This window comes from Odocoileus virginianus, unplaced genomic scaffold (genome assembly GCF_023699985.2).
Source record: "Odocoileus virginianus isolate 20LAN1187 ecotype Illinois unplaced genomic scaffold, Ovbor_1.2 Unplaced_Contig_23, whole genome shotgun sequence".
Classification (NCBI taxonomy): Eukaryota; Metazoa; Chordata; class Mammalia; order Artiodactyla; family Cervidae; genus Odocoileus; species Odocoileus virginianus.
This window is the reverse complement of record NW_027224340.1, coordinates 202,510-225,000: the sequence shown is the minus strand read 5'-3', so window position 1 is coordinate 225,000 and position 22,491 is coordinate 202,510. Positions and strand designations below refer to the sequence as shown.

The 22,491-nt window shown below is 45.5% G+C and overlaps 2 protein-coding genes across 4 annotated transcripts in view; one reads left to right on the top strand and one right to left on the bottom strand.

Moving 5' to 3' along the window:
• ZNF34 (zinc finger protein 34) overlaps positions 1 to 5,885 on the top strand; it is a 20,778-nt gene extending 14,893 nt beyond the window's left edge. Inside the window, 5 exon segments of the mRNA XM_070464383.1 lie at positions 1 to 111; positions 423 to 549; positions 918 to 1,028; positions 2,923 to 3,677; positions 3,679 to 5,885. The exon segment at positions 1 to 111 is cut by the window's left edge and continues 340 nt beyond it. Coding sequence (XP_070320484.1) covers positions 79 to 111; positions 423 to 549; positions 918 to 1,028; positions 2,923 to 3,677; positions 3,679 to 4,287 — 1,635 coding nt within the window. The 5' untranslated portion in view covers positions 1 to 78 and the 3' untranslated portion in view covers positions 4,288 to 5,885.
• A 685-nt stretch (positions 5,886 to 6,570) lies between these two features.
• CUNH8orf33 (chromosome unknown C8orf33 homolog) lies at positions 6,571 to 11,071 on the bottom strand. Of its 3 annotated transcripts, none has more exons than XR_011486540.1 (7): positions 9,889 to 11,071; positions 9,755 to 9,800; positions 9,515 to 9,657; positions 9,241 to 9,325; positions 8,949 to 9,095; positions 8,250 to 8,594; positions 6,571 to 7,347 (listed from the first exon to the last, which is right to left on the bottom strand). XR_011486540.1 is itself a non-coding variant. In XM_020884715.2 (7 exons), exons 2-7 carry the CDS (start codon positions 9,892 to 9,894, stop codon positions 8,455 to 8,457), a joined length of 567 nt encoding a protein of 188 aa, XP_020740374.2. In that variant the 5' UTR covers positions 9,895 to 10,054; positions 10,236 to 11,071; the 3' UTR covers positions 6,571 to 8,454. The 3 variants fall into 3 exon arrangements, 1 of the variants encoding a protein (XP_020740374.2); XR_002312280.2 differs by having other exon boundaries at positions 6,571 to 6,735; XM_020884715.2 differs by having other exon boundaries at positions 6,571 to 8,594; positions 9,889 to 10,054; positions 10,236 to 11,071.
• Between the last annotated feature and the right edge of the window lie 11,420 nt (positions 11,072 to 22,491).

Sequence of the window (22,491 nt, the reverse complement as noted above, 5' to 3'; positions counted from 1 at the left end):
GTGCTGAGGCCAACTGCGGGAGGGGCCAGGCAGTGACTGGCTCCTGCATCCATCCCAGGAAGCCCAGGGTACCAGGGGATGGCAGCTTTGCATCTGTGTGCCCTGCCTCAGGTGAGCATCTGTCTTCCCTGGGAGGCGGGAGGTCTTCTCCCAGGGCTTCCCTGTCTGCTCGGCCTTAGCAAACTGTCAGGCTTCTCTGGTGTGGGATGTTGAGGGGTGCTGAGCAGAGGGAGGGTGACCTTGAGGTTGCCTAGCCTCCCTGAATGGGTTGGCTCAGCAGCCAAAGGGTCAGGGCCCACCCCTCCCCTCACTACTCCAGGCCACACATGCAGGGTCAGGCCTGTGGTCACCCCTGGGCTACTTCTCTAGCCCAGGGCCCAGCCTGAGCCACGCCTGGGCCTCAGCAGCTCCTGTTGTTACAGGCTGAAGTGACCTTCGAGGACGTGGCCGTGCTTCTTTCGCAGGAGGAGTGGGGCCTTCTGGGTCCGTCTCAGAAGGGCCTCTACAGGGAAGTGATGCTGGAGACTTACAGGAACCTGCTATCGCTAGGTGAGGCCCTTCGCTGGGATGCAACTCAAGGAACAATCCTGGGGGCTGAGGACTGAGCAGGGGCTGGGCTGGGGGCCTCATCCCCTGAGTTCAGAGACATATCACTGACTCTGGTCCCAGGCAGGCCTGGTCTGCACAGCAGAGGGCCCCAGATGAGACTGCCTCCCTTCTCCAGGCCCAAGGCAGATGCGCCCCTTGGTGGAGAGAGCCCTTGTGCTCAGATCTTCAACTGCATGCCCATGCCCACCCCTCCAGGGAGTATCCAGACTTCCTGTCACCCCTGCACGTGTATGTCCTCTCCCTTGGCAGTTCTGGGTCAGCCCGCACTGTGTCTGTGGCACCCACCCCAGGCCCCGTCTCCTTCCCAGGAGCTGGACTTGCAGATCCCAAGCCGGAGGTGATTGTACAGTTGGAGCGAGGGGATGAGCTGTGGGTGCTGGACATGCATGGGGCAGAGCAACCAAGCGTGGATGGCTCAGGTGCGTGGGGGGCTGCCACCCCAACTCACCTGCTGAATAAGCATGTGTGGGGGCCCACAGAATGTGGTACCAAACTGACTCATGGGTTTGGAGGAAGATGGTCAGTGCAGTGGCCCTGGGAGTGGCCTCTGCCAAAACCTGGGTGCTCTTTCTTTTAATTGAAATATAGTTGATTTACAGCATTGTGTTAGTTTCAGGTGTACAATTTAGTGATTCAGTATTTTTACAGATTATATGCCTTTTTTTTTTTTTTTTTTAGATTATATGCCTTTTAAAATGATTACAAAATAATGGCTGTTTCCCCCATGTGGCACAGTATCTTTGTTGTTTAGTTATGGGGTAATTCTTGAGCTGAATCTTGTAGAAGGGTGAGAGGGGGCTGTGTTGATGGAGGAGAAGAGGGGAGGACACTTGGGCATGTCCTGAGGGACCCCGTAGAGCCCTGCCCTCCAGAGTCCTGCCTTCCAAGGAGCATCAGGTGGGGCCACAGTGAACAACATCACTTCGTCACCCTCCTCTAAGTTAACCTACTGGATGGTTATAGACTTTTACAGGAAAGGGAGGGGGCACACATCACCCTGGATCTCAGCACCCAGGTACAGATGTGTGCTGGTGTGCGCCTGCTGTCCCTTTTCCAGTGGAGTCTAGTCCACGCCAGCACACAGATGTCACTTCCTAGCAGGAATGCAGTGATCTGTGTGCATTGCTGGGCTGCTGATTTTTCACTGAACGTGTTTCTGTTTCTGTGTCCGTGTGCTCACTGGAGGTACTTGGGAAGGGTTTTCTCTAGACTCACTGCTGTGGATGACCTGAGAGTGTTGTCCTGCAGGTGTCTTCCTAGTGTCCCTGGAAGGAACTGTTGGCTCAAAGGACTTGGATTTCTCTTTTGTAAATTTGTTTCTTCAGATCTAAATACTTACAGAAATGAGACAAATCCTATTTACAGCTCAGTGAATTTATACAAACAGTCCACTCACCAGATCAAAATAGAGAACATTCCTAGTTCCCTGGGAGACCACAGGGCCTCTGTCATCTTCCATAGCTCCCCTGGGCCTTCTCTCTGACTCCTGCAGGGCAGGGCTGCTGTGTTGTATGGAGTTTGTTTGGTCTCATCACCATTTGCTGTTCTGTCATGAACACACCGCAGGGTATTTGGTTGTCCCCAAATCTCGGGCCTGTTGTTTGTGTGTGTGTGTGTGTGTGTGTGTGTGTGTGTGTGTCTTGGCTCACAGAACAAGTTTCTGATGAGCATGTTCCCACACATGGAGTCACTGTGTGTCTTGTCAGGGAAGGAAGGGTGGAGACGGCCTCAGATGAGGGCATCCTCTGTGGTGTCTGGAGTGTAAGTGCTGGCGGCTCATGGGTGGTCTCTCAGGACCCTGGGGGGAGCCCTGAGAACGGACGTGGCCTGTGTGCTTGTCTCCCTCACCCTCAGTTAGCACACGCTGTGCTCTCTGTGCTCCTGGGGAGACAGCCGGTTTCCCCGCATGGATGTTGGGGTGGATCAGCTGCTGTCAGGCAGCTGTAGACTTGTTCAGCTTTCACTTCTTCATCAGATATCCTTAGTGTCCTCTGGGGCCCCTCCTTGCTCTGGTTTTGGTGATGCTGTGAAGCTTCCATCTTCCTTCCTTTTGGGACGAGGATGGGTATCCTGCAGTCTCACCCAGCGGGCTCTGTGTGCAGGAAAGGTTGGGTATTAAGAGTTGGGTGGATGCTTGCACTGCCCTGTGATTGCAGCCCTCGGCAAGGCTTTTTGCCTCTGACTGCCAGGCTCTCGTGTCTGCATGACATTGGAGATGGTGGAGCTGGTAGTCCACAGGTGGTTGGCAGCATCTTTTACCTTCCTTCCAGAGTCAGAACAGGTGACCCCAAGGTGTTCTGTTTGTTGTTTCAGCTCATGGGACCAGGACTGAGAACCAGGAGGTGACTTCAGGCGAAATGCTGTTTGGGAGAGAACTGGACGCACTCAGGGGGAGTGTTCTCCAGGGACCTGAGCCAGGAGAAGCCCATGAGCGTGTCGGGGAGCCAGAGGGGCACCTGGACAGGCCTGGGGAGCAGAGAGGCCCCAGGCTAGTCACACTGGCCAATGAGGAATGTGGCCTGGAGTCTGGAGGAAACCTCAGGTCGGGGTCAAGGCCTATCCCTGATCAAAGACCTCACAAATGTGATATATGTGAGCAGAGTTTTGAACAGAGATCATACCTTAATAACCATAAACGTGTACACAGGTGCAAAAAAACAAATACAGTTCACGTTTCAGGGGAAATTTTCCCTGTGAATTTAGTTGTTAAAGAAGATCAGAAAATTCCTGTTGGGAAAAGATTGCATTATTGTGGTTGTTGTGGGAAGGCCTTCAGGTACAGCGCTAACCTTATCAAGCACCAGCGACTGCACAGTGAAGAGAAGCCCTACAAGTGTGAAGAGTGCGGGAAGGCCTTCCACCAGAGCTGTGAGCTCATCAGTCACCGGAGGATGCACTCTGGAGAGATCCCCTACCGTTGCAATGAGTGCGGGAAGACATTCAACCAGAGGCCCAACCTCATGAAGCATCAGAGGATCCACACTGGGGAGAAGCCCTACAAGTGCGGCGAGTGCGGGAAGCACTTCAGTGCCTATTCCTCCCTCATTTACCACCAGAGGATCCACACAGGGGGAGAAGCCCTACAAGTGCAGTGACTGTGGGAAGGCCTTCAGCGATGGCTCAATCCTCATCAGGCACCGTCGGACCCACACTGGAGAGAAGCCCTATGAGTGCAAAGAGTGTGGCAAAGGCTTTACCCAGAGCTCCAATCTGATCCAGCATCAAAGAATTCACACTGGGGAAAAACCCTATAAATGTAATGAGTGTGAGAAAGCCTTCATCCAAAAAACCAAACTTGTTGAACATCAGAGAAGCCACACTGGAGAGAAACCCTATGAGTGTAATGACTGTGGCAAGGTCTTCAGCCAGAGCACCCACCTCATCCAGCACCAGAGGATCCACACGGGAGAGAAGCCCTATAAGTGCAGTGATTGTGGGAAGGCTTTCCACAACAGTTCCAGACTCATTCACCATCAGAGGTCACACCACGGAGAGAAGCCATATAAGTGTGCTGATTGTAAGAAGGCCTTCAGCCAGGGCACGTACCTCCTGCAGCACCGGAGGATCCACACTGGGGAGAAGCCTTACACGTGTGGCGAGTGCGGCAAGGCCTTCCGGCACAGCTCCAACATGTCCCAGCACCAGAGGATTCACCTCCGGGAAGACTTCTCCCTGTGACTGTCTGTGATGTGCTTCCCCCGTGTGACCACCTTCTCTTTACTTACTGTTCACATGGTGTCACAGGTGAACAGGCACTTCTAATTTTAAAAAGCCTCTTTTCTTAAAAGCAGTGCATGTTCATTTTAGAGAAGTTGAGTGGAAAAAGGTAAGCAAAAGGGAGAAGCCCTGTGGCCTACCTTTAGAAAGAGAACTCACCACTATTGTGATCAGTGTAGGTTGTGTCCAGACACTCAAACAACATCCACAAGAGAAGTACTGTGGAACTTGTGAGTGCAGCTCCTGTTTCCTCAGTCCTGGAAAACTCACACTGGAGAGTTCTACGTGTTTATGTGGTTTTACACCTTGTAAATTTAAAAACAGCATGTTGTTCATACTTTCCTGTGTCACTTAATAGAGTTGATACTGCCTTTTTGATTGTGGTAATAACATTGTATGTTAGTCACTCAGTCGTGTCTGACTCTTTGTGACCCCATGGATTGTAGCCCACCAGGCTCCTCTGTCTATAGGATTCTCCAGGCAAGAATACTGGAGTGGGTTGCCCTTTCCTTCCCAAGTGAAAACATTACATTTACCATTTTAACCATTTTTAAATGTACAACTCAGTGGTACTAGATACATTCACAGTGTTGTATGACCATCAGCAAATCTGTTTCCAAAACTTTAGTACAGACAGAAACTCTGCACTCTTCCCCTTTTTCTTATTCTCGCTCTTAAGAATTTGCTTACTCTAAAGTACCTCATGTAAGTGAGGTCACACATTTGCCTTTGTGTCCTGGCTCATTTCACTTAGTGTAAGGTCTCTTCATGGCTGAAGCGTACTCCATTGTTTGCAGACACCATGTTTCGTTCACTCATGGTCATCTGTTGATGGGTTACGGGTGTTTCTGCTTGTTGACTTTGTGCATAATGCTGCTGTGAACATTGGTGTACGAATCTGTGCTTGTATTTTCTATCCTTCCAATACTTTGGGATATAATCCCAGGAATAAAGTTGATGGATCATATGGTAATTCTTTTAAGTTTTTGAAGAATGACCAAACTTTCCCACAATGGCAGTGTCATTTTACATCCCCACTGTCAGTTCGCGAAGGTTCCAGTTTCTCCATGTCTTCCTCAATACTTGTTGTTTTCCATTGTTTTGATATTAGTCATCCTGATGAGTGTGAAGTGGTATCTCATTGTGCTTTTGATTTGCATTTCCCTGATGACTAATGATATTGAGCATCTTTTCATGTGCTTATTGACCATTTATTTTTATGTCTTCTTTGGAGAAGTGCCCATTTTTGAATTGGCCTGTTTTTGTTGTTGAGGTGTAGGAGTTCTTTATGTATTTTGAAGGATAATCTTTTTAATTTTCCCTTAAAAAAATATTTTATTGAAGTATAGTTGACTTACAATGTTTCAGGTACACAGCAAGGTGATTCAGTTATACAAATACACATATTATTTTTGAAATTATTTTCCATCAGAGGTTATTACAAGATATTGACTAGTTTCCTATGCAGTAAACCTTTGTTGCTTGTTGCATGTGTATTTTTTAATTAGAAATCTAGCATTCTATTCATATTAAAGGGGTAATCTTTATCAGATTAATAATACTTGCAAATATTTTCTCATTCTGAGTTTTCTGTCTACTCTCTTGATGGTGTCCTTTCATTCACAGAAGTTTTTAATGTTTATGAAGTTCAGCTTATCTAGGGCTTCTCTGGTGGCTCAGTAGTAAAGAATCTGCCTGTCAGTGCAGGAGACGTGAGTTCAACCCCTGATCCGGGAACATGCCCACATGCCCTGGAGCATGCAAGCCTGTGCGCCGAACTCGGAGCTTGTGCTCTGGAGCTCATTAGCCCTAGAGCCCCTGCTCTTCGACAAGAGAAGCAACGAGAGATGCCTGTGCACAGCTGCTCGCTGCAGCTAGAGAAAAAGCCCATACAGCAGTGAAGAGCCAGCACAGCCAAAACAGAAACAAAAACTTACCTGTTTTTTCTTTTGTTGCCTGTGCTTAGGGTGTCATACTCAGGAAATAATTATTAAATCCAATATTATGAAGATGGGCCCCTATCTTTTCTTCAAAGAGATTTATAGTTTTAGGTCTTATGGTTTGGTCTTTGATCTGTTTTGAGCTAATTTTTTATATATCTTAACAGGTAAGGGTCCAACTTTATAATCTTTTGCGGGTGGATATACAGTTTTCCCTATAACATTTCTTGAAAAGCTTTTTTTACCCCCACCCAATGAATGGTGTGTTAGCTCAGGCTGCCATAATGAAATATCACAGACCAGGTGGTTTAAAATCCAGAAGTTTATTTCTCACATTTCTGGAGGCTGAGAAGCCCAAGACCAGTGTGCTGGCTGATTGAGCTCCCGTTCAGGGTTCTCTCCCAGGTCTAAAGTCCAGCCACCTCAGTGTGTCCTCACTTGGTGGAGAGAGTTGTCAGGTGTTACTTTGCTGGCAGGAGAATGAAGCCTGTGGTTAGAGGGTTAAACACTTCCACCTCTAGGGAGCGGGGATGGGCATTGGACTGATGGTGTCTGTGAAGGAAGCCTCTACAGAAACCAACAGCACTTCTGGGTGGTGAGCATGGAGTTCCATGCCTTTCCTCATGCCTGGCACTCTGTATCTCATCTGCCTGTTATTCACATCCTAGTGATAAACTGATAATCTAGTGAGTAAACAAGTTTTCCTATGTTCTGGGACCCACTGGAGCAAGTTAACTGAACCCAAGAAGTGGGTCACGGGAAGCTGATTTGTAGTCAGTTGGTCAGAAATACAGGTAACAACCTGGACTTGCAACTGGTGCGTGAAGCAGAGCTGGGTCTTGTGAGGTTGAGCACTTTCCTGTGGAATCTGACTCTGTTTGGGTAGATAGCGTCATAACTGGGTTGAATTTTGGACATGCTGCCGACATCCAAGAATTGCTGTTGGTGTGAGGAAGCCAAGGTGCGCACACATACACAGAAACACACTCACTCACTCTCTGGAACTGGATCAAGGAATTCCTTTTGCTGAGATGACATAGATTTTGGGCCTAATCAACTCAGTGGGCAGTAGTGCCATTCACTGGAAAGTAGAAGACAGATTTAGGGACTAATCAGATGTTGTGGACATGTCAAGTATGAAATATCTGTGAAACACCAAAGCAGAGATGCAGGCAGGTGGGCTCTGGGAATCTGTCTAGTCAGTTTGGGAGACACTACCAAAGATGGCATCACAGTCACAAGAGAATTAAGCCATCGTGAAAACCCAACTTAATGCAGGAGTCCTGGGACTATCACCTGGAGCAGCTGACATCAGAGCTTGCCCAGAGATTCAATGCTGGTGTTTGGCTGGGATTCTTAGGGCAGGAAGCTACCTGCTCCTCAGAACAAGGCCTGGGCTGCTGGGGGATACACTGGCTCCTTGAGGATGACACCGGCTCAGGAATGAAGGCAATACAAAGGACCAAGCCCTGCGGTGAGAGCCTGGACCCAGCAGTGCCTGACACCACCTCATCTACATTTCCTGTAACAGCATAGTTAGCACACGCTTTTGCTTATCCACGTTTATAAGAAATAGTTTTATTACAGCAATGGGACTAAATGGTATGGAGCGCCATACCCCTTGAGGACATCCTTCCATAAGTGAGCACCAGTGTACAACTGTACAGCTTCCCCACTAACCCTTATTAACAACACCTACTTAGCCTGCTCCTGAGACTGTTGAGAGTCTTCTATAACAGGGGTCCCCAACCCCTGGGCCAGTACTGGTCTACGGCCTGTTAGGAACCAGGCCACACAGCAGGAGATGAAAAGACAGTGAACAAGGGAAGATTCATCTGTATTTATATCCACTCCCCATTGCTTGCATTATGACCTGAGTTTCACCTCCCACCCTCTCTGTGGAAAAACTGTTTTTCATGAAATCTGTCCCTGGTGTCAAAAAGGTTGAGGACAGCTGTTTTACAACACACTGTGAACACTCACTTCAGTCTACTGTAGAACCATCTAAAGGAACCTCCCTCTTCTGGCAGGAGGGACATCTCAGCTGAAAACCTGCAAATGGGGTCCTGGGCTTGTCAGCACCAAACATGCAGGTCTCCCATCTGCCCCCAGCATTCCTGGAAAAGTGCTGCACTCCAGAGAAACCCTGCACCACTGCAGAGGCGGCCACTCTAGAATAGGGAAGAGGCTAAAAGAAATTAAACTTAAACTCTTCATCACGAGTATCCAAGGTGCCCGTAGACCTTCCTTCTGGACGAAGTCTGCAGACCCTTCGGCTCTTCTTTCTGGCCGCCTCACCTACAGGCTGCACCTGGGCTGAGTGGGCAGCTGTAAGGGAAGAGGACAGTATCAGAATTGAATAATAATAGCAAACATTAACTGCCCTGACAACTCTAACCTCATTGTAAATATTAACTTACTGGCTTCTCAAAATTATAAGGTAAGTACTATCATCACACACCCTTAAGAATCACAGATTCACTAACTCTGCCCTTCCTTGCCTCCCTAGTCCAAGCCGGAGTTCCGTGATCTGCTCCCCAGGCATTCTCCTCGTGGCTTTCCTGAGCCCCCTCCTACTGTAGCAGCCCCGCTGCTCGAGGCTTCCCCCTTTCACTGCCCAAGCTTTTCCTCCCGCTCCCTTGAACTAGGCAGTTCTTCATCAACAAGTTCTCAGCTTCTCACCAGTCCTGAGAGCCTGCAGGGCCTCGCGCCACTCGGCTTCTATCTGAGCCCTGTAGTCCCCAAACAAAGAGCGCATCAGCTGCCTCTTCCGGGGTAGGGGTGTTCTCTGGCTGCGCAGGGTTCGGATTGCCCCAAGAGCTTGTTCTTCTGCAGATGAAAACAAAGGACTAGTAACCTCTATCCTCACTTCCAACTGTCCTACCACAAAGGCAACAATTCCATCCCTTGGCAGCATCTGAGGCCATAGGACTGTCACCGTTTCCCTCCCCCAACTCTACAGACGGGCCCTCACTCTGCTTAGGGGTGGGTCTCTGCATCTTCAGTCCCAGCTCCAGCTTTTCCACGCACCAGGCCAGTTCCCGAGCCAGCTGCTCAGCCTGTGATGGATTGTGGATAGTGACTGTGAGCGGGTATCGGGGCGTTGGAGCCTCCAGCCTCATCCCACAGGAACCCAAAACGCCGCATCTCATCCACTTCCGGCTGTAAATCCGGGACCACACCACAGGTGGGCTCCCGCCCAGAATGCGCCCGGGACTTCACCCTTCCCGACTGAGGCCCGCCCTTGCCTGGGCCTCTGCGCTTAGGGGGGCTTCCTCGGGGGCCTGCTTTTCTGGGGTCTTCCCGCCTCCATTGGCAACAGACGCTCCATCCCGGGTTTTCTTCTTTGGCTTCTTGGTCCTCGAGGCAGCGTCACGGCACGTAGGGCGTCCTAAGCAGATGGATTGGATGAGGCCTTCCAGTGGAAGGACTCGGGGCTTTAGGAAGCAGCCTGGGGAACCAGGGGCTGCAGGGTGCACGTGCAGTACCTGGGCCCGGGGCTGCCGCTGTCTCCCGAGCAGGATGTCCTGGAGCCTGGGGAAAGAGGGAAAGAACGAGGGTCATGAGGAGCCGCCGACCGCCCAAAGCCCCGCCACGCGCTCCCCGCCTGCACACCGCTCACCGCCATGCGCTGCCGCCGGGACCGAAGAGGGCTGCGGTCCCACGGCGAATGCGCTCCCAGGGAAACGAGTCTGCGTCGCAGAGTTCCGCGGGGCGGGGGCTGTGCGCGCTGTGGGCGGGGCGCGGGCGCTCGGAGCACCGCCTGGACGAGACCCACTCAGGACCTCCTAGGTTGCAGGTGGTCGTGGTGGGTTAGTCGCTCAGTCGTGTCCGACTCTTGCGACCCCATGGACTGTAGCCCGCCAGCTCCTCTGTCCATGGGATTCCCCGGGCAAGATACTGGAGAGGTTGCACGTACTGCTCTGGATGAAGGGACGCTACTCAAGGGAATGGACCTTTAAGGCTCACCTGCTAGTTGGGCGGGAACAGTGGGAAAACAGGGGGCTTCCCTGGAGGCCCAGCGGTTAAGAACTTGCCTGCCAACACAGGGGACACGGGTTGGATCCCTGGTCTGGGAAGAGCCCACGTGCCTGGGCAGCTGAGCCCCTAGTTGGCAGCTGCTGAAGGCGCGGAGCCTAGACCCTGAATCTGCAACAGAAGAAGCCTCCGCAGCGAGAGGCCTGCGGCTGCAACTCGAGAGTAGCCCTTGCTGGCCATAAGGAGAGAAAGCCCGTGTGCAGCAACAAAGACCCGGCGCGGCCAAAAGCACATAAATAATAAAATAAAGAAGGGCCGTAAACAGACACGAATAACTGTCATTGAGAGCGACGCGGTAACAGTGGCCCCAGCACGGCGGGGTCCTCCGAGGAGCTGCAGCCCTGACGGGGCTGGTCTGGCAGCAGGAAGGAGGGCGGGGGCGAGCAGCACGGCGAGGTGGGCGGGTCGCCGGGCCTCCGGCCGCAACTCAGGCGGCTTCTGTTTCAAGAGAAGTGGAAGAGCGGTGGGAGGGGGTCCGGGGGTTGAGGGAACTCCCTCATCCCTCGGAGGAGTGTCGCAGTGTCGCGGCCTTCCCCGGACGCTGCTGTGTGGTCGGCACCATCTCCCTGCGCTTCGAGGCTCCCTGCCCAGGGCCACCCTACTGCAAAGCCGCTGTTGGCCCCGCACGACGGGAGTCAGGGACTTCCCTGTGGCTCAGGCGGTAAAAGCGTCTGCCTACAATGCTGGAGACCCGGGTTAGATCCCCGAGTTGGGAAGATCCCCTGGACAAGGAAATGGCAACCCACTCCAGTATTCTTCTTGCCTGGAAAATCCCATGGACAGAGGAGCCTGGTAGGCTACAGTCCGTGATGTCACAAGGGTCGGACACGACAGAGCGACTTCACTTTCCCTTTCTTTCACAGGGGTCAGGAGGACGGGAGTACGCGGTGCAGTTCATCATTCCTGTCAGTGAAATGTGGGTCGCTTCCTGAGGCAAGAGGATGGGCGGTATCAGAAAGCAGAGTTTGCTCATCCCGATAGTTCCTTCAGTTTATTTTTTTAACCATTTATTTATTATTTTTGGCTGTGCTGGGTCTTCATTGCTGCAGGGGCTTTTCTCCAATGGTGCTGAGTGGGGACTACTCTCTAGTTGTGGTTCATGGGCTTCTTATTGTGGTGGCTCCTCTTGCTCTGGACCGTGGGCTCCTGGGCTCTAGAGCGCAGGCTCAGTAGCTGTGGTGCGCCGGGTTAGCGGCCCAGCGCAGGTGGGAGCTTCGTGGATCAGGGACTGAACCTGTGTCTCCTGTGTTGGCAGGCAGATTCTGTACCACTGAGCCACCAGGGGAGCCCGTTTCTTTAGTTTTTAAGTAAAACTAAAAGACACATTTCCCATTTTCACCGAGAACTTTATTGAACAATTTATTCAACGTTTTGTTCCACTACCGTCTGCCATTTTTTCAGGCAACTTCATAATTTCATCTTCCTAACCATTTTATGTTTTGGAGCAAAGAGTTGTTCCAGGTGACCTTTTTTTTTTCAGGTGACTTTTACAGTCTTCCAAGGAATAGAAATTTTTTTCCATTAAGAGAATATTGTACATCTGTATACCTATGACTGATTCATGTTGATGTATGGCAGAAAACAACACAACATTGTAAAGCAATTATCCTCCAATTAAAAATAATAAAAAATAATTTTGTAAAGACCAAAATAAATGGAAATCTGAAGGTGCAATGTCTGGTGAACACAGGCAGATGAATCAGAACTTCCCAGCCAAGCTGTAACAGTTTTTTCCTGGTCATCAAAGAAACATGCAGTTTTGAATTATCCTGATGGAAGATTTTGCATTTTCTGTTGACTAATTCTGGACACTTTTCATCAAGTGCTGCCTTCAGTTGGTCTAATTGGGAGCAGTACTTGTTGGAATTAATTGTTTGGTTTTCTGGAAAAAGCTCATAATAGAGGACTCCCTTCCAATCCCACCATATACACAACATCACCTTCTTTGGATGAAGACTGGCCTTTGGTGTGGTTGGTGGTGGTTCATTTTGCTTGCCCCATGATCTCTTCCATTCCACATTAAAGTATAGTATCCACGTTTAATTGCCTGTCACAATTTGTTTAAAAACAGAAAGTTTTCATTATGTTTAAGTAGAGAACCACATGTGGAAATATGGTCAAGGTTTTTTCATTTATGTGGAACCCAAACATCAAAGTGATGAACATAACCAAGCTGGTGTAACGGATTCTCAATGTTTGATTTGGATATTTTGAATGAGTTGGCTATCTCCCCCATGCTGTAATTTGCTTGTTCTTAATTAATGTTCTTAATTTTATTGCTGTCAACTTCAACTTGTCTCCCCTACTGTGGAGCATCATCCAGCAAGAAATCTCCAGCACAAAACTTCACAAACCACTTTTGACACATTCAATCAGTCACAGCACCTTCTTCATATACTGCAAACAAATCTTTTTTTTTTTTTTTTTGTATTTCAGTTGTGTTTTTACCTTTCTTGAAATAATAAAGCATAATATGCCAAAAATGTTGCTTTTCCCCTAACATCTCTAATATTAAAATGGTTACACAAAAAATTACTGACTTCCCTAGTTGTCCAGTGGTTAAGACACTGTGTTTCCACTGCAGGAAGCACAGGTTTGATCCCTGGTTGTGATCAAGGAAGTAAGATCCTACATTCTTCTCACAGTGGTTGAATAGAGAAAAGAAAAATTTACCAATTTTGGTAAGTTGTTTTAAATGCACACCCATACAACAGCTGTCACAATGCAATCTAACAAAATTGCTTATAATGAAGTTAAAGACAATTAAGCACTACTAGAGCCATCTTATGGAAAAAACTGAATGAACTTTTTGGCCAACTCAAAAAGCTAACATACTAGGTATTTATTGAGAGGTAACGAATTACCAGGAAATGTAGCAGCAGATTGAAAATATCAAACATTCATTAACTCATAGTTTCTGAGAATCAGGAATCTAGCAAAGCATAGCTGGTTGGTTCTAGCTCAGTCTTTCTCTTCAGTGAGTAATACCAAAGATGTTTTACATGTTTTTTATTTTAATTTATTTTTTGGTAGACATATTTTAAAATAACCACAGTTAGGATGTCTTTAAGTTCTGGGAAACGAGAGTTTTGGAGGTGAGTAAATTCCAGATCCTAAGGGGGTTTTCCCTGCTTTCTTTGGCTGTGAAATCTCTTTATGACTTGGCCCAGAACTACTTCCTGCAGAAGCCTTCTTAGCCGAGACATGTGTGCCTGAACTTGTGCCTCACTCCAGATGATGCTTCTTTTTTTTTTTTTTCATTTGTTTTTATTAGTTGGAGGCTAATTACTTTACAAGATTGTAGAGGTTTTTGCATACATTGACATGAATCAGCCATGGATTTACATGTATTCCCCATCCCGATCCCCCCTCCCACCTCCCTCCCCACCCCATCCCTCTGGGTCTTCCCAGTGCACCAGCCCTGAGCACTTGTCTCATGCATCCAACCTGGGCTGGTGATCTGTTTCACCCTTGATAATATACATGTTTCAATGCTGTTCTCTCGAAACATCCCACCCTCGCCTTCTCCCACAGAGTCCAAAAGTCTGTTCTGTACATCTGTGTCTCTTTTTCTGTTTTGCATATAGGGTTATCGTTACCATCTTTCTAAATTCCATATATATGCATTAGTATACTGTATTGGTCTTTATCTTTCTGGCTTACTTCACTCTGTATAACAGGCTCCAGTTTCATCCATCTCATTAGAACTGATTCAAATGAATTCTTTTTAATGGCTGAGTAATATTCCATGGTGTATATGTACCACAGCTTCCTCATCCATTCGTCTGCTGATGGAAATCTAGGTTGCTTTCATGTCCTGGCTATTATAAACAGTGCTGTGATGAACATTGGGGTGCACGTATCTCTTTCAGATGTGGTTTCCTCGGTGTGTATGCCTAGAAGTGGGATTGCTGGGTCATATGGCAGTTCTATTTCCAGTTTTTTAAGGAATTTCCATACTGTTCTCCATAGTGGCTGCACTAGTTTGCATTCCCACCAGCAGTGTAAGAGGGTTCCCTTTTCTCCACACCCTCTCCAGCATTTATTGCTTGTAGAATTTTGGATAGCAGCCATCCTGACTGGCATGTAATGGTACTTCATTGTGGTTTTGATTTGCATTTCTCTGATGATGAGTGATGTTGAGCATCTTTTCATGTGTTTGTTAGCCATCTGTATGTCTTCTTTGGAGAAATGTCTGTTTAGTTCTTTGGCCCATTTTTTGATTGGGTTCATTTATTTTTCTGGAATTGAGCTGCAGGAGTTGCTTGTATATTTTTGAGATTAATCCTTTGTCTGTTGCTTCATTTGCTATTATTTTCTCCCAATCTGAGGGCTGTCTTTTCACCTTGCTTATATTTTCCTTTGTTGTGCAAAAGCTTTTAAGTTTCATTAGGTCCCATTTGTTTATTTTTGCTTTTATTTCCAGTATTCTGGGATGTGGGTCATAGAGGATCCTGCTGTGATTTATGTTGGAGAGTGTTTTGCCTATGTTCTCCTCTAGGGGTTTTATAGTTTCTGGTCTTACATTTAGATCTTTAATCTATTTTGAGTTTATTTTTGTGTATGGTGTTAGAAAGTGTTCTAGTTTCATTCTTTTACTAGTGGTTGACCAGTTTTCCCAGCACCACTTAACAAGGGGTTGTCTTTTTTCCATTGTATATCCTTGCCTCCTTTGTCGAAGATAAGGTGTCCATAGGTTCGTGGATTTATCTCTGGGCTTTCTATTCTGTTCCACTGATCTATATTTCTGTCTTTGTGCCAGTACCATACTGTCTTGATGACTGTGGCTTTGTAGTAGAGTCTGAAGTCAGGCAGATTGATTCCTCCAGTTCCATTCTTCTTTCTCAGGATTACTTTGGCTATTCGAGGTGTTTTGTATTTCCATACAAATTGTGAAATTATTTGTTCTAGTTCTGTGAAAAATACCGTTGGTAGCTTGATAGGGATTGCATTGAATCTATAGATTGCTTTGGGTAGTATAGTCATTTTGACAATATTGATTCTTCCAATCCATGAACACGGTATATTTCTCCATCTGTTTGTGTCCTCTTTGATTTCTTTCATCAGTGTTTTATAGTTTTCTATGTATAGGTCTTTTGTTTCTTTAGGTATTTTATATCCTGCAACTTTACTATATTCATTGATTAGCTCTAGTAATTTTCTGGTAGAGTCTTTAGGGTTTTCTGTGTAGAGGATCATGTCATCTGCAAAAACTCTCCAGAAAGCAGGAATAGAAGGAACATACCTCAACATAATAAAAGCTATATATGACAAACCCATAGCAAACATTATCCTCAATGGTGAAAAATTGAAAGCATTTCCCTTAAAATCAGGAACAAGACAAGGGTGCCCACTCTCACCACTACTATTCAACATAGTTTTGGAAGTTTTGGCCACAGCAATCAGAGCAGAAAAAGAAGTAAAAGGAATCCAGATAGGAAAAGAAGAAGTGAAACTCTCACTGTTTGCAGATGCTTCTTCTTCCACAGCCATTACTCCCGGTCAGTCACTGAGTCCTATTAGTTTGTTGTTGGTCAGTCACTAAGTCATGTCTGACTCTTTGTGACGCCATGGACTGCAGCACACCAGGCTTCCCTGTCCTTCAGCATCTCCCAGAGCTTGCTTAAACTCATGTCCATTGAGTCAGTGATGCCATTCAAGCATCTCACCCTCTGTCATCCCCTTCTCCTGCCTTCAATCTTTCCCAGCATCAGGGTCTTTTCTAACAAGTTGGCACTTCACTTCAGGTGGCCAAAGTATTGGAGCTTCAGCTTCAGCATCAGTCCTTCTAATGAATATTCATGATTTATTTGCTTTAGGACAGGTTTGATCTCTGTGCAGTCAAAGGGACTCTTGAGAGTCTTCTCCAACATAACAGTTCAAAAACATCAATTTTTCAGTGCTCAGCCTTCTTTATGGTCCAACTCTCACATCCATACATGACTAATGGAAAAACCAGAGTTTTGATGGTACAAACCTTTGTTGGCCGTCTCTGATTTTTAATATGCTATCTAGGTTGGTCATAGCTTTTCTTCTAAGGAGCAAGCATCTTTTATTTCATGGCTGCAGTCACCATCTGCAGTGATTTTTGAGCCTAAGAAAATAGTCTGTCACTGTTACCATTGTTTCCCCATCTATTTGTCATGCAATGATGGGACCGGGTGTCATGACCTTAGATTTTTGAATATTGAGCTTTAAACCAACATTTTCACTCTCCTCTTTCACCTTCATCAAGAGGCTCTTTAGTTTCTCTTCACTTTCTTGCATATTTCTCCCAGCAATTGCCATATTTCTCCCAGCAATCTTTATTCCAGTTTGTGCTTCATCCAGCCCAGCATTTTGCATGATATACTCTTCATGTAAGTTAAATAAGCAGGGTGACAATATACAACCTTGACGTACTCCTTTCCCAATTTGGAACCAGTCCATTGTTCTATGTCCAGTTCTAACTGTTGCTTCTTGACCTGCATACAGGTTTCTCAGGAGACAGGTCAGATGGTCTGGTATTTCCATCTCTTGAAGAATTTTTCACAGTTTGTTGTGATCCACATAGTCAAAGGCTTTGGTGTAGTCAATAAAGCAGAAGTAGATGTTTTTCTGGAATTCTCTTGCTTTTTCTATGATCCAACAGATGTTGGTAGGTTCCTCTGCCTTTTCTAAATCCAGCTTGAACATCTGAATGTTCATAGTTCATGTAATGTTGAAGCCTAACTTGGAGAATTTTGAGCATTACTTTGTTGGCGTGTGAAATGAGTGCAATTGTGCGGTAGTTTGATCATTCTTTAACATTGTCTTTCTTTAGGATTGGAATGAAAACTGATCTTTTCCAGTCCTGTGGCCACTGCTGAGTTTTCCAAATTTGCTGGCATATTGAGTGCAGCACTTTCACAGCATTATCATTTAGGATTTGAAATAGCTCAACTGGAATTCCATCACCTCCACTAGCTTTGTTCATAGTGATGCTTCTTAAGGCCCACTTGACTTCACATTCCAGGATGTCTGGCTCTAGGTAAGTGATCACACCATCATGGTTATCTGGGTCATGAAGATCTTTTTTGTATAGTTCTTCTGTGTATTCTTGCCACCTTTTCTTAATATCTTCTGCTTCTGTTAGGTCCATACCATTTCTGTCCTTTATTGTGCTCATCTTTGCATGAAATGTTCCCTTGATATCTCTAATTTTCTTGAAGAGATCTCTAGTCTTTCCCATTCTATTGTTTTCCTCTATTTCTTTGCATTGATCACTGAGGAAGGCTTTCTTATCTCTCCTTGCTATTCTTCAGAACTCTGCATTCAGATGGGTATATCTTTCCTTTTCTCCTTTGCCTTTTGCTTCTCTTCTTTTCTCAGCTATTTGTAAGGCCTCCTCAGACAACTATTTTGCCTTTTTGCATTTCTTTTTCTTGGGGATGGTTTTGATCACACCCTCCTGTACAATGTTATGAACCTCCATCCATAGTTCTTCAGGCACTCTATCAGATCTAATCCCTTGAATCTATTTGTCACTTCCACTGTATAATCATAAGGGATTTGATTTAGTCATACCTGAATGGCCTAGTGGTTTTCCCTACTTTCTTCAATTTAAGCCTGAATTTTGCAATAAGGAGTTCATGATCTGAGTCACAGTCAGCTCCTGGTCTTGTTTTTGCTGACTGTATAGAGCTCCATCTTCAGCTGCAAAGAATATAATCAATATGATTTCACTATTGACCATCTGGTTCATGTCCATGTGTAGAGTCATCTCTTATGTTGCTGGAAGAGAGTGGTTGCTATAACCAATGTGTTTTCTTGGCAAAACTCTATCAGCCTTTGCCCTGCTTCAATTTGTAGTCCAAGGCCAAATTTGCCTACTATTCCAGCTATCTTTTGACTTTCTACTTTTGCATTCCAGTCCCCTATGATGAAAAGGACATATTTTTTTGGTGTTAGTTCTAGAAGGTCTTGTAGGTCTTCATAGAATGGTTCAACTTCAGCTTCTTTGGCATTAGTGGTTGGGGCACAGACTTGGATTACTGTGATGTTGAATGGTTTGCCTTGGAAACAAACTGAGATCATTCTGTCATTTTTGAGATTGCACCCAAGTACTGCATTTTGGACTCTTTTGTTGACTATGAGGGCTACTCCCTTTCTTCTAAGGGATTCTTGCCCACAGTAGTAGATATAATGGTCATCTGAATTAAATTCACCCATTCTGGTCCATTTTAGTTCACTGATTCCTAAAATGTCGATGTTCACTCTTGCCATCTCCTGTTTGACCACTTCCAATTTACCTTGATTCATGGACCTAACATTCCAGGTTCCTATGCAATATTGTTCTTTACAGCATCAGACTTTTGTTCATCTCTCTGGCTGCATTTTGCCTCCCTCCTGTCTTTTCTGAACCACCATGTGGTGGGAGTAGTCTTTAGAAAACAAAACTGTGTTGCTCTCCTGCCTAGAAATCTTCTATTTCTTCCAGCATAAAGTCCAAGCTCCTGACTTCTAACCAGCACATGCCCCATAAATCATGCAGAGGCAACTATTTCCAGACCTCACTGCTCTGGCCCTGGTGATCTGCCAGCCTTCTGAGCCTCACCCCCCACCTCTCCTTACAGGCCCCTGCAACCCCCACTGTCCTCTGCTTGACCAGCCACCTCATTTTTCTTCCCTGACAATATAAGCACCTGTTCAAACCCCCAGAATCAGGCAGTAGGTGTTTGCAGAACTTTAGCGAGGAAGAAGTAGAAAGTCTAGTCTTCCATGTCATCAAATCTCCTCTTCATTGCCTCCCACCCTGGTATGTCATAAAGGCTCAGAAAATGGACGGCAAGCCTTCATCTAGCTGTGCCTGGCTGTATGCACCCCCACAGCCACTCCAGAAACCACTCCTAACGTTTCACTCTCAACCGTCATGGCTGCTTCCTGTCTCATGAGACACACTTGTGTCACTAACACAGTCTTTCCTTGGCACATTCCCCTAGCCTGTTTAAGATATAAATATTTATGTACAGTCCATTCTCATCATTCCTGGTAGTTCTATAAAGTAGCTGAGAATAGTGAATTAGGAAATAACAAACCACTGCTCCTGCAAGAAATGCAGTTAGGATTCTAGGAGCCTCTGGTCACAACATCTTCATTAACCAATCAATACATGACCTTCTTTTATGCGTGTTTCTCTCTAAAGACAGCTTATTTGCTATATACTGTTGATTCTTAAACATTGAACTCAGCCAACAGCATTATGACTTGTACTGAGTGAAGTTTATGTAGCACATTTTTCTCTCCAGAAAGACATCAGGTCACAGTTCTCTTGCTCTTAGGGACATTAGATGGCACTTCAGCACTATGCTTGAGGCAATTTTAAACAGTGAAACCCCCAACATAGAGCATAAAGATAAAAAAAAAAGTATGGCAATTAAAATACAGGTTCATCTTGGAGATATGACACGTTCAGTTCTGGACTACCACAATAAAATGAATGACACAATAAAAGTCACATATATTTTTTAGTTTTCAGTGAATATAAAAGTTATTAGTTTGTTAAGTGTGCAATAGCATTATGTCTAAAAAACAATGTATGTACATTAATAAAAATAGTGCTAAAAATGCCAACCATAATCTGAGTCTTTAGCAAGTCATGTAGTATTAAAAACATCAAATATCATTGACTGTGCATTACCATAACAAATATAATAATGATAGGTTTGAAATATTGCAAAATACAAAAACCTGACACCCAAACAGGACGTGAGCAAATGCTGTTAGTAAGTGTGCTGTACTATTAGTTTCTGTCTCAGGTATTTGATGTTCTGTTGTTAGGTGCACACACGGCAAGGTGCCTTGTGTTTCTTGTAGACATGATCCCTTTGTCATACTTAATACCCCCTCTTTGTCCCTGATAACTTTATTTGCTCCAATGTCAGAAATCAATATAGATACTCCAACTTTCTTTTCGTTAGTGTTAGCATGGTATGCCTTTCTCCTCCCTTTATTTTTAATCTGTATTTTTGTATTTAAAGTGGGTTTCTTACAGACAACGTGTAATTAGGTCTTCTTTTTTATCTGCTTTGGCAGTCTCTGTCTTTCAATTGGTGTAGCTAGACATTCACTTTTAAAGTGATTATTAATATGGTAGTTACTGTTTTTTATTCACTACACTTGATTTCTTTTTAGAAATCTTGCCCTCTTCTCCTGTCTTCTCTGGTTTAACTGAGCGTTTTATCGGATTCATTTTTTTCTACTACTTAGCATATCAATGATACTTTTAAAGAATTTTAAGGTTTGTTTTAAAGTGTGCAGTGTGTATTAGAACTAAAGTAAGTCTACCTCCAAATAATACTGCATTGCCTCACAGGCAACACAGGTACTTACAACCCAGTCCCGACTCCCCTCCTGTCCTCAGGACACTGCCACCATCCACCTTACACAGGCAACAGTTACCCAATACACTGTCAAGACTATTACTCTGAAAACCAGTGACCTTTTGTTTTAATTAGGAATAAGACAAATAAAAGATTTTCTTTTACCTTCACTTGTTTCTTCTCAGATCTTCTTCCTTCTGTAGGTAGATCCAGGTTTCCTGTATCACTTGTGGTCTCTCCTGTTGTTCTTCAGTTGTTAAGTCATGTCTGGCTCTTTGTGACCCCATGGATGGCAGCACCCCTGTTCTTGTCTATCTCCTGGAGTTTGATCAAATTCATGTCCACTGAGTTGGTGATGCTATCTAACCATCTCATCCTCTGCCACCCCTTCTCCTTTTGCTTTCAATCTTTCCCAGCATCAGGTCTTTTCCAATGAGTCGGCTCTTTGCATCAGGTGGCCAAAGTATTGGAGCTTCAGCATCAGTCCTTCCAGGTGAATATTCAGGGTTGATTTCCTTTAGGATTGACTGGTTTGATCTTGCTATCTAAGAGACTCTTAAGAGTCTTCTCCAGCATCACAATTCAAAAACATCAGTTCTTCAGTGCTCAGCCTCCTTTATGGTCCAACTCTCACATCTGTACATGACTACTGGAAAAACCATGGCTTTGACTATATGGACCTCTGTTGGCAAGGTGATATTTTTGCTTTTTAATACACTGTCTAGATTTATCATAGCTTTCCTTCCAAGGAGCAAGTGTCTTTTAATTTTGTGGCTGCAGTCACCATTCACAGTGATTTTAGAGCCCAAGAAAATAAAATCTGTCACTGCTTCCACCTTTCCCCCCTTCTATTTGCCATGATGTGATGGGACTGGATGCCATGATCTTTTGGATGTTGAGTTGCAAGCCAGGTATTGCACTCTCCTTTTTCACCCTTATCAAGAGACTCTTTAGTTCCTCTTCACTTTCTGCCATTAGAATGGTATCATCTGCACATAACTGAGGTTGTTGATGTTTCTCCTGGCAATCTTGATTCCAGCTTGTGATTCATCCAATCTGGCATTTCACATGATGTGCTCTGCATATAAGTTAAATAAGCAGGGTGACAATATACAGCCTTGATGTACTCCTTTCCCAGTTTTGAACCAGCCCATTGTTTTGTGCCCAGTTCTAATTGTTGCTTCTTGATGAGACAGGTAAGGTGATCTGGCACTCTTTTCTTTTTAGGAACCCCCACAGTTTATTGTGACCCACACAGTCAGAGGCTTCTGTGCAGGAGTAGAAGTGGATGGATCAGAAGCAGGAGTTTCCGGGAGTCTCTCGCCTTCCTCATGATCCAGCGAGTGTCAGCACATAGAGCTCTGCTTCCTCTGCCTCTTTGAAATCTAGTTTTTACATCTGGAAGTTCTCAGTTCATGTATGGCTGAAGCCTACCTTGAGAATTTTGAGCATAGCCTTGCTAGCATGTGAAATGAACACAACTGTACAGTACTTTGACCATTCTTTGGCATTGCCTTTCTTTGGGACTGGGAAAATTGGCCTTTTCCAGTCCTGTGACCATTGCTGAATTTTCCAAATTTGCTGACATACTGAGTGCAGCACTTGGACAACATCATCTTTTAGGATTTGAAATAGCTCAAGTGGATTCCATCCTCTCCACTAGCTTTGTTTGTAGTAATACTTCCTAAGGCCCACTTGACTTCACATTCCAGGATGTCTGACTCTAGGTGAGTGACCACACCATCATGGTTATCCAGGTCATTAAAACCTTTTTTGTATAGTTCTTCTGTGTATAGTTCTTTTGTATAGTTCTTTTGCCACCTCTTTTAAATCTCTTCTGCTTCTGT

Bases quoted from the DNA above. Each gene is read 5' to 3' on its own strand.
- CUNH8orf33 (XM_020884715.2), bottom strand. The intron at 9,096-9,240 runs GTGAGGGCCCGT...TTTCATCTGCAG, and splicing joins GAGACCCACCCCTAAGCAGA to AAGAACAAGCTCTTGGGGCA. The intron at 8,595-8,948 runs GTGAGAAGCTGA...CTTCCCTTACAG, and splicing joins CCTGCAGGCTCTCAGGACTG to CTGCCCACTCAGCCCAGGTG.